The sequence below is a fragment of the Saccostrea cucullata genome, unplaced genomic scaffold (assembly GCF_032062105.1).
Source record: "Saccostrea cucullata isolate Sc308-1 unplaced genomic scaffold, CSIRO_AGI_Scuc_v1 ctg5285, whole genome shotgun sequence".
Taxonomy (NCBI): domain Eukaryota; kingdom Metazoa; phylum Mollusca; class Bivalvia; order Ostreida; family Ostreidae; genus Saccostrea; species Saccostrea cuccullata.
Genome location: NW_026937957.1, coordinates 22449 through 34589, shown reverse-complemented (window position 1 = coordinate 34589; position 12141 = coordinate 22449). Strand labels below are relative to the sequence as shown.

Sequence of the window (12141 nt, the reverse complement as noted above, 5' to 3'; positions counted from 1 at the left end):
ATCATTTATGTAATATTAAGTTGTTACAAGGAATCTATTTTTTTTTATGTTTAAGTTCAGGCACACAAAAGTTATTTCACTGACAAAAGCGAAACCAGTTCCAGTCTAGCGTGACATGGATAAGTAAAATGGATGATAAAAGGAAAACATTAGATGATAAATCATCGCCATCGTCTTTGTCGTCGTCATCGTCTGAGGAGGAAAATGTACAAGAAGAATCCCGAAACGAGAAATTCCGAAAAGTGGTGAAAAAGGTAATCTGTCAGATACGTAAACGTTTTGATCAGCTCGACCCTGAGGTATGTGTAAATTTTCTGAGGGATCCATCGCTAACAGCTTTGTCTGCTCTTAAAAACAGAATAAAGAAATTGGATAAAAATTGGACGGAAGAATTTCTGAATTCAGGCGGACTGGATGCCTTGTTGGATGTCATCGACGTTATCGGAAACCGGAGAGTTACAAAATTTGCAGAAGCTGTACGGCTTTTGGAATGTGTTGTTTGTGTTATGAAATTGGTCAATTCTAAGCAGGGGTTATCTTTCTTTGTCCAGAATGGAAACTACACGAAGAAGCTTGTCAAAGGTATAATTATTTATGAAAAAAGGTGATAAAATTTTAACGCATTTGTTTCTACCTTGCTATCATGATAAAATTATTGGACTTGATACCTCATCACTTATATTAAATTTCGTGTAATTCAGGTCTTTTATTTGACATCTGATAATTATAAAACTTTAAGCCGTATTGTATCTAATGAATTATATATTAAAAATATGCTTTGTTAAAGTCTGAAGTACATGTACATATTGTTTATTTTTTCATTGTCGTATTTTTTTTTAATTTATTTTTTCTTTCTTTTCAAGCATTGGACACTAGCCATGCTATGGTTAAAAAGCAAGTATTTGAGCTACTTTCAGCATTGTGTATATATTCAATAGAAGGATACAATATAGCAATGAATGCCCTGGACAGCTATAAGGTATATCAACTTTCTATGCTATCTGCTTTATGGATTTTTGATTTTTTTCCTGTTTTTAAAACAAATATTTCAAAATGAAGAGAATTAAATACCTCAATGCACTGTTAAAACTGGAAAATGAAAATAAATGAGTTACTTGCATAAATTAAACTACGTAACAATATTTTTTGAAATGTTGAACAGTTTTTTTTAATCAATTTAAATGTCTGAAACTTACATGAACATAAATCATGTGAGAAAATTTGAAAGTTGTTTTACAAATAATAATTACTTATTTCGTATTTGATTGATTTGTCAATTACTTTATTTCTTTAAATGAATGTTAAAAGAATGCTATTAGCCATTATTTATTTTCAAGATAATGAAAAAGCAAAGATACCGATTTAGTGTGGTCGTAAATGAATTGAAAAAGGAAGACTTTGTTCCTTACAAAACCACATTGATGGCTTTTGTCAATTGTGTCATTGTGGCTAATAAAAAATTGGAGGATAGAGTGAGCATCCGCAATGAATTTATTGGTAAAATAATCTTCCATTATTTCTTTTTTTGTGACATAACACAGCATGATGCTATGACATTCAGTTAACTGTTATCTTATTTTACTTAAAGAACATAACTTATGTAATCATTTACTCACTTTTAAAATATTTCTCAACTATCCACAATGTTCATATTTTTTGCATCGTGTGTCCTAGAGTGCTTTTACTTTTTTATACCTTCAAGAAATTAATTTTACTGTAAATGCTTTTTTTATACCTTCAAGAAATTAATTTTACTGTAAATTAATGAAATAATTATCAATTACGTAAACTACCGAATAGGGTTATTTTTCTTTGGCAAAGACAAAATAAATTGAAAATAAACTTCATGATTGCCTATTTAAATTCGTAGGCTTAAACCTTCTCGATGTTATCAATGATTTGCGAAACGAAGACAACGAGAAAACGATCATTCAATGTGATGTTTTTGACGACGAGAAGGCCTCAGATGACGAAGCAATGGCGGCTTTGAATCCAGCTGGAATTGACATAAACAATATCAAAGAGGTGTTCAATGTTCTCTGTGATAAGGTATGATTCCTTCATTTAAAAATGGTTCTTCTAATTGTTTTCTTGGAATAAAAATTCTATGTAAAGACTATTTACATGTATATCACGCAGAAGAATTAGCACGCAACTTAGATTAGCAGATTTTATTAAAAAAAAAAACTTTTTATTTAAAAAAAAATTAAAATTTATATTTTTTCCTCAGAAACATTTCATTATGAAAATGCATGTAAGGTACATGTACCTGTAGCGAGTAAAGTTTTCAATCAAATTGCTTATTACAATGATCTATAAAAATAACGAAGAGTTATAAAGTTGAAAGATCTATTGAAACAATACATGTTGAAAGCAAAGCCAAGCAAACTTGAGCATCTTAAAATATCAGAGTTTGGATCTGGTGCCAAAAAGGAGTAAGCATACCCTCTGTGCTTTTTGGCATAAGCTGGCAAAGGATTCAAAGGTTCAATATACTCAAGTTTAGAATTTCAGCTTGAACAATGCACTGAAATTTGAGAGCATAGGAAATATGGGATCAAAATGGTAATACGTTTATATAAATATTTCTCTACCAACTGAAAATATTATGGTATCTAATTTTTTACAATACACCACTGGCTGAAATGCTTCTGAGTATTTTACAAACTCTTCTACAAACATATACCAAATACTACTTAGGTAAGTAAAGAATTTTTTCTTTGTTTTGCTTAAGGTCAGAAACTGAGTTCCTCAAATATATGTTTTGTATCTCTTGGTATTATATAAAAATTATTCATATTTGTCATTCTCTTTACATTTTTTTTTTTTTTTTTTTTTTTATAATATTCACACAACATACAGCATTATATACATATTTCAAAAGAAAAATTATTTCATGTGTTTTTTTTATTTGAAATTTTTAAACAATAGAGAGAAAGATAGAAGGGAGAGCAGAGAGAGAGAGAGAGAGAGAAGAGAAAGAGAGTGTGTAAAGATTCAAGTTAAGAGAATAGCAGATTCCATCTGTTCCACTGGGTATCAAACTTTTCCTTTATACCATTCTTATGAGAGAAAATTTTTTGTGTTTCATAATGAAATTTCATTTGTGATATTGCATTTTGTAAGTTAATATGTTAATATATATAATAGATATATAAAATATATAATAGAATGTTTTCTACAATCAAAAATCAACATATACTTCCTAATGCTACATTCATAAGGAGGTCATTCTCTTTTCATTTCTACATTGTTTTCAAAATGTTTTTAAATATAAGTACACCAAAAATTGTAATATAGGTCATTCAGAAGATTACCCATAAGGATTATACAGAAATATGACCCTATGGTATGAAATGCTTCTGAGTATGTTACAAATTCTCCTAGGAAACATGATTAAATGCCCATACTTCAATGACAAATTCTTAGGAAAATGTATATATTTTTGATTTGTCTGACCTTATATTTTTGAAAACCTTTGCAGGCATTTCATTTGTTACATGTATGTGTATATTTAAAATGAAAAGTGTTTTCTACAATCAAGTAAATCAACATATACTTCCTAATGCTACATTCAGAAGGAGGTTTTCTTTCATGTAATATGTGAATTGCTTAATTTTGCCTATATATCTCTCCTTGTCAAAAAAAAAATATACAAAAAGTTTACCATCACTTACCATCATAGCAATTTTTCAAAAATTAATCAAAACTTGATTTCAGTGACAACCGCTGGACACTGATTGAAAAATCAGTTAAGAAAGCTTTTGTGATGGATTCAATGCTTGGCAATAAATGTGTTCTATGTGGAAAAAACATTTCACAAACAGAAAATTCGGCGCCACCTCCTCCTCATTCACCACCCGCACCACCTCCGCCAGCACCACCTCCACCACCACCACCGCCAGGATTAGGGCCTCCACCACCACCCCCTCCACCAGGTTTATCACCGCCACCTCCACCACCACCGCCAGGATTTGGCCACCCCCACCACTGGACCTCCACCACCCACCTCCTAGGTGTGGTAGTGGCCTCCTTCACTTTCAGCTACAAACTCCCAAGGATCCTGCACTGTGTGTACTCACACTCCAAAACGCAAATTGAAAACAATCAACTGGACAAAGATACCAGCTCGTAGTATTTCATGTATGTGTACATATCAACACAATTTACTGATAGTTATGTTATTTATTCTAGAATTAAAATTGAAATACATTGGTGTTAATGTGCATATGGTATTATTAGACTATATTTTTATTCCAAGGTTAATTACTACATTGTATAATTTTGGAGACCTTTAATGAGATTTTGTTATTTATGAAAATTATTGTGACTCACATTATTTGAAAGAATGCATGCTCAAAAGTATTGAATTTGCAATTCCATTAGAATACATTTTACTTGTACTTTCAGCTAAAGGGAATGTTTGGAAGCAAGTTATGAAAATGGAAGATAAAGTACCTGTAAAGCATGAAACCTTGGAACAGGAATTCTGCAGGAAGCAGATCCAAAAAACGAAAGAAAAGAAAATTAAACTTCCAAAAGAGGTACATGTTAAATTTATACAGCTGGGATCACATACCAATCGTTATACATATTTTTTTAAAGTTCAATTTAATATCTGTGAAGGTAAAGAAGGAAATCTTCAAATACTGTAAAGAATATCAAATACCTGTTGCAAAATACTTTGTTTCTGTCACTTTTTTCAAAGACATTTTCCAGTTCTCTCTTTCTCAAGTATCTCCATTTACTCTTTTTTCTTTCTACGAGAGACAACTAATGAACAAATGGTTATATAAAATCACCCTTTCAGATACTGCTTCTTGATGGAAAACGAAGTATGAATGTAAACATCTTTCTGAAGCAGTTTAAGTGTAGCCACACAGAAATTGTATCAATGATAAAGACAGGTGATGTAGATGTCATCGGCAAAGAGCGTCTACTAGGTTTACAGAAAATACTTCCAAAGGAGGAAGAGGTAACGTAAGAACTGCGAACGAAGCATTGTTCTCCCGCCTACCTCCAAGTCAATTTTCAAAACTAACATATTTGATGAATTTTTATATTTTTTATAGATAATTATATGGATTTCCATAAAGCATTACTTATTTGGGAAAACAAAGAGAGATAACTCTAAAATTTCACAAATTCTTACCAAAACTTTTTGTGTGACACGGGGGGGAAATAAGTTTATTGACAATAAACATAAAAATGGTTATTTTCCACTAAGACAAAAGAAAAGATATAAGGAACATTTAATCATATCCAAGAATATTTCAAAATATGGTGATGCCTGAAACTCCGATTTCAATGGAAAATATCACCCCCCTTTTTTCAAGAGCTGGAATTATGGATAATTTACTGTTTAGCGATTGAGACAATTCTTCAATTACCATTGAACTGTTCTTTGTATTAAACAAAGATTTTATGACCAAATTGCTATTCATTTTGAATTAAATGGCTCCAAAATGTAGGCGGGAATCGAGAGTTAGCGTGCGTATTCCTTTAAACAAATGAAATATATGAAGATGAACAGTATTTTAGCTCACGTTCTATAAAAGAATACAAAATAGGAGCAGAGCAAACTCGGTCTTCCAAAACATCAGAGGTGGAATCAGGTGCCAATCCTTTGTCATGATTGGGAAAAAAACGAAAAAATTGTCAATGGGTGTAAATAATGAACTAACAATAAGTATGAAAAACGTCAGTCAGCATTTCAATCAATGATAAATTGTATTTGCTGACAAGGCCATTGTATCGACCATGAAACTTACTAAATAGTGACTTTAAACAAGATTGCTGATATTTGTGTTTCTTAAACTAGTTTAACAATAATATATCTCTTTTAAAATTGTACAGTCTTTCTTAACATTATATAGAGAGTCCAAGACCAAAATCTGAAACTTCGTTCTGGGTCTGTAAAAGAACAACTGTAATAAATGCGAAAGTTTTCGAGTGCAGTCCTAGAAAATACTGAGGTTGTTTGCCTTGACATTACACAACAAAGCGTCAAGCTCTTAAATATATCTTTTAAATACGATTTCTTCTTTAAGGTTAGTATGCTTGAAGAATTCGAGGGAGATAAAGAGAAACTTGGGAATGCAGAGAAATTCTATTTAAAACTCATCAAGTTGCAAGCCTACAGAATTCGTATAGACGGACTTGTTCTAAAGGGCGATTTCGGAGACACAATGGATAATCTTTTACCAAATATCAGTGCTGTGATTAAAACATGCAAATGTCTTCTGGAAAATGATTCTCTCAAAGTGTTTCTACGCTATGTTCTACATACTGGAAATTTCATGAATGCAGTAATGTATTTTCTTGACAACAATTTTTATTTCAGACAATTCAAAATATTTTTCTAACACATGAAAGGATAAAATGATGCTTTTTGCTTATGAACTTCATGCTTTTTGCGTTGATCCAGTGATATAATTCATTAATTACCAACACTTCTTAATAGTAACATCTTGAAAAAAAGTTATTTACTTATTTTCTTATGTATATATACTATTTCATTCAAAATTCACAAGGGTGGGTATGCAGGCAACGCGATGGGTTTCCGGATAAATTCCTTAAATAAATTGATGGATACAAGATCCAAAAAGCCCAGGGTAACTCTTTTGCACTATCTCGTTGAAGAGGCCGAAAAAGAAGACAAGGAAGCTCTAGCTTTTGTTGAGGAGATAACTCCAAGTTTGGCCATTGCCTCAAAGTATGTCATACTGTCATCAGAGGTTTCATTTAATCTAGTTTTTTTTAAGCTAAATACATATTAAAACCTATCTAAGTTTATGAATTTGTGTCTGATCCTTTTGACTTTGTCAAAAATATGTTCAATAATGTAATTCATAATAAAGCTGTTAAGAATTTTTAGTATTGCATAAATTGCAAGAAGAAATACAGGGGAAAATAAATTTCGTTTATCCAAAGCATATATTTTATCATCATGCTAGCATATCAACATGTCTGTCTGTGGTGAACATTATTAAACATTTATTTTAAATTTAAAATCATAATTTGCATTCAAATTTTTCATTTTTTAATTTAAGTTTGACTGTGGACTCTTTGGCAGCAGAGGTTAAAGAAGTAAAAGATAAGGTTAACGGTCTGAAAAAAGGCCTGAAAAAGAGTCCCAGTGACGTCAATAATCAACTTAAAACATTTGTACAGGCAAGCAAAAAGGGTTTTTGTTTTTAATTCAAACTTTTGCTGTTGACTAACAGCCTGGTATTCTTAAAACGAAGTGATTAAAAATGTTGATAATATATACAGGGAGCAGAAAAAGAAATGACTTCATTAGATGAGAGTTTAGAGAAAATAACAGAACTGACACAGCAAATTGTTTGTTACTTCTGTGAAAAAGAGAAAAGTTTTAAATTAGATGAGTGCATTCACGACATGAATACGTTCTGTGATAATATTAAACGATGTCAAAAGGTAAGCTATCCCTCAATCTGAAATAAATTAATTATAAAATTCTTCTTTTTTAGGTCACCTGAGTAAACTCAGGTGACCTATTGCTATCTGTTTTCGTCCGTCGTCGTTCGTCGTGCGTCGTTCGTCGTTCGTCGTGCGTTAACATTTGAACATTTTCAGTTTCTTCTCTGCAACCACTCAACCAATTTCAACCAAATTTGGTACAAAGCATCTATGGGTGAAGGGGGACAAAAATTGTGAATTTCATGATCCCTGCCCCCCTGGGGCCTGAGGGGTGGGGCCAAAACCACTAAAATTAGTGCAATCTTTAAAAATCTTCTTCTTTACTCCTGGACATCAAGCAGTCAAACTGTTTGCATGATTGTAATCAGCAATGAGTCCTCTACCAAAATTGTGAAATTCATGGACCCAGGGTCAGTGGTTCTAGTGGTAGGGCGGGGCTAAATAAGTAGGTAGTGAAAATGCATTATTTCTTTGAAAATCTTCTTCTCTGCTCCTGGGTATCAAATAAACCAACTAAGTACATAGTTATGATGAGCAAGAGTGCCTCTACCAAAATTGTGAATTTTATGGCCCCAGGGTCAGGGGTTCTGGTGTTAGGGCGGGGCTCTATTGATTATATAGTGAAAATACATTAATTATTTGAAAATCTTCGTCTCTGCTCCTGGGTATTAAATAAACTTACTAAGTACATAGTTATGATAAGCAAGAGTGCCTCTACCAAAATTGTGGATTTTATGGCCCCAGGATCAGGGGTTTTTGTTTTAGGGTGGGGCTCTAATGATTATATAGTGAAATGTATGAATTCTTTGAACATCTTATCCTTTGCACTTGGTTAATATGCTAATGATCTAATTACATATCTAAGGCCAGGATTTATTTTATTTTCGGTTTTACAAACCCTCCGCTCAAGGTTTTGAACTTTTAGAAAAAAAATAAAACAATTTTTTTCTTTCCGATGTCAAATTTGAGTCGGGATCGAGATTTCAAATTTACGAACTCGCACTTCCGGTTTTTAGATGAAACGGCTGGTAAATAAAGCTAGATCCAAGAATTTAGCATGGTTTAGTGTAAAATTCATCGATAAGAGTGCCATTCAAAACGTTTCACCCGTTCAAAGGCCAAATAAAATGCTGACGACTTTGTTGCACAATGACATGCTGGTGAGATAATTATGTATTCGTTTCAAAAGTAACTGTAAATTATTTTCCTCCCCCAGGTTTTAAACTGCCCGTGGTAGCTATTGCATATTGCCAGAGACATTGTTTAGGTCTCTGTTATAGCTTACAGTCTAAGCATCATTCTTCAGAAAATGGTTGCTTATGCATCAGATGCAATGAATAAAACTATGGGAGAAGTGAAGTCCATTTGAGGAAGAAATAAACAATAACCTGAAGTGAAGAAATAAAAAAAAATTCAACTATTAAAAGGCAAGAATATACAAATATATGTAGTATCATTTGTATCAGCCAGAAAAATTATTTTACACTTAATTGAAAAAAATGTTGACCCTACTCCCCAATACTTCCTGTCTGTTTTATGATAGGAATTATAATTTTAGGCATCAAGTAAATTTTAGAACAATGTCTACACATTCACCTAACACATATTAAGAAAATGAAGATGTATTGAAAGACTTTTAAAGAATTGATTTTTTAAAATATATTTTGATCAACATCACAAAATTTATATAACTGGCCCAAACTGGCAGATGATGAAATAAACAATTAAATGTTCTACTTTCCTATTTGTAAGCATTATGTGTCCAGTGGTAAGGAGCCTATTAGGATAGCATAAAAAAGAATGTACAAATGTTAATAATTGATTTATAAAAAAAAATTATTTCCTTTTCCTTTGGACTTTTTTATTCTCATGTTCATAACTAAACCTAAACGATAAAAAAAAAATGCTGGCCTTATAATGAAGAAAGGGTCCTCTTTCAAAATAGATAATTTCAGGGCTGCTGGGTCAGGGGTACCAAGGGGGTACTTTGACTAAAAATAAATTAATGCTTTGAAATCTGCCCTTTGATAAGCAATGGTGCCTCTTTCAAAATTCGTGAATTTCATGGCTTTTGGCTTAAAACACGAACCAAATACAATCGCTGGAAAGTTGTTACATGATACTCAGGTGACCTATAAGGCCCGTGGGCCTCTTGTTTTAACTAAATGCAATTTTTTAATTTTTTTTTTTCAAAAGGAGAATTTACAGAGAAAACACAAAGAAGAAATGGCAGAGCGCAGGAAAAAGCAGGAACAGGAAATGACAAAGAAACATGCTGAGCGTATGTTTCATAGAAAGGAATTTCATTATTTATCAGAAAAGTTTTGATTTATTTAAAATAAAAGTTAATATATTTTTTTCTCTTTATAGATACTTCAGCAAAGAAAGAATCAATTGAAGAAGATTGTATTATAGATCGATTACTGAAGGATATTCGGAAAGGACACAAGCTACGAACCACGAGACAACAGACATAGCTTCGAGACAATCTCTCTTTTAAGCCAAAAGGGCCCTCATATGCTTCATTTATATTTTTGCAATAAATGTTATTAAATATTTACCAAAGACATGCAATTTAAATACAATATTTTATACTCAACCAACATAACCAAAATGATACCAGAATCAGCATTGTAATGATCTTTTTTATCACTCAGATACCTCAAGAAGTGAACATGTACTTTTGTAGGATCACTAATTGTGCAGCTCATATGAAAATAATTATCCTAAAAATTTTTTTTTGAATATCATTTGTTATGCCTGAAACCATTCAATGAAAAAAAAAATAGAAAACATATCTATTTTGGGGTGATTTAATGTTTGCTTTATCAGTGAGTTCAAAGTATAAAATTCGGAAGTCTTGCCGAGAGAATATTTATCATCTCGACAAGTTTGATAAGGCTAATATCACATCACACAATTATAGATGTTTTATTTATCTCATTTTGTTCAGAACTATTGAACAAATAGATAATACTTGTAAATATTAGTCTTTCGAACATGGGATTTGTATATATTTTTATAACTAACTTGGTCCGAAAGGTCGTATCACGTCGAGTTGACAGACGTGGATCATCAGATCTAACGAGACGCGAAGTTTATTATATCTGGCAAGAATTAACAAAAAAATAATTAAGAGATCAATTGTATAATATTTATTCATAAAACAAGGCATAATAACAAGGGACTTAACTAAGTGAGTGATGAAATGGATTCAGAAAACCACAGTGTGGTGATCCGTAAAGTCGGGTTAGGACGTCGAATGATTGCCTAAAATTAACTGTTACGTGAGGTTTATAATAAATATCGAATATTCCGCAATTCTCCAGGTCAATCGCCGATCCCGGCAGTATTCTCTTTATACAGTTTATATGATTTAAAAATACCTCATATCTCGAACACGGTAATATCGAATAACCCGCTTATGCCGAAGTATATTCCTGGTTTATCTCGAAATGTAATTAATTTATCGGCCTACTGAACACACCTGGCGTCGTGAATTCACACATTCTTGCAAGTAGCTAAAATGTTTTACTGTGTGACCGTTGGGGCGAGCGCAGTTGTACCATAAAAACACTTGAAAAATTGATCAGTCACTTCAAACATCAAGCCGCACGAAACATCTCGACCAGCTGTGACGTCACACGACGACACAGAGTTCGTCGGAGCTTACGGAGACAGCCGCGCGTCTGGTTGAAACTAAAGACCTAGTGCAATTTTGGTCGAAAAACATTACAGATTTTATTTTTGTTTCTTTGAAAGATTTCTACAAACTGAAAGTCTTTTATGCTTTACGTTATTATTTATTTATTCATTTGCGCAAAGGACATTGGGTAGTAAAGGAATTCTGGGAATGTTTCATATAAAATTTTGTCTGACGTATGTGCAGATTTCATTCCGAATTTCCTCTGTTTTTACACGTTAGTCTATTGAGCTCGCTGCGCTCGCATTTAGTTAACACCTTTAATCCCATGCTTATGTTGGGTATCTGTGGCAGGGTAATTGGTATCACAGCTTAGGTGTTAGTATAGTCTACGACCGATAAAATAACGATAAAACAAACCACATCGCAGCAACTCAGAAATTATATACAGACAGTATTTCCGATCTTGCATTTAATAATATGCTCTGTATAATTAAATTTGTACATTTTCTGTTTTAAACAAATCGTGTGAAACTATAAAAACTTCAAAACTGATCACATATCAATTCATTGACCTCGTACTACAGAGGTTGATATATCAACAGAGGGAAGATCATGTACAAAATGATAATTTGAAGTCATTCTTCTGTACGATGACAATTTTCACTGTACACGGTTACTTGCAGTTCCATTGTAGAGTCATGAATGTGCTAATATGTACATATATGGACATAGTATAATGTAAGAAAGCGTTGAATGTGGTTAGACTTTTCCTCATGATCAAACGACTGCCAGAGGAACAAACAGTCAATATGAATCATTGTATATTCGTTTAGCTCATTATTATTCATTTAATAAGGCAAATGTTTATACAAAGCGATATTTTGAAACATTCTAATATTATATAAAGGGATCATTTCAGAACCTGGAATACTACTGACAAAGCACCAACCCGTGGATTAATCATAGGTTTATCTTATGGATATAATCCTCCACACGTATGAATTTAAGCTTGAATTCTTAACACCATCATATATTTCATTCAAAACCTACTT

General features: G+C 32.3%; 1 protein-coding gene across 1 annotated transcript; it reads left to right on the top strand.

The window, feature by feature from the left end:
• Positions 1 to 9920, top strand: LOC134249122 (inverted formin-2-like). Its single transcript, XM_062731472.1, is given in 15 exon segments — positions 1 to 582; positions 864 to 979; positions 1338 to 1497; positions 1871 to 2049; positions 2231 to 2259; positions 3721 to 3988; positions 3990 to 4143; positions 4411 to 4544; positions 4811 to 4975; positions 6051 to 6308; positions 6534 to 6715; positions 7053 to 7186; positions 7289 to 7440; positions 9640 to 9724; positions 9814 to 9920. Coding segments are annotated over 15 exon segments (2577 nt in total). The 5' UTR covers positions 1 to 128.
• Positions 9921 to 12141: the final 2221 nt, after the last annotated feature.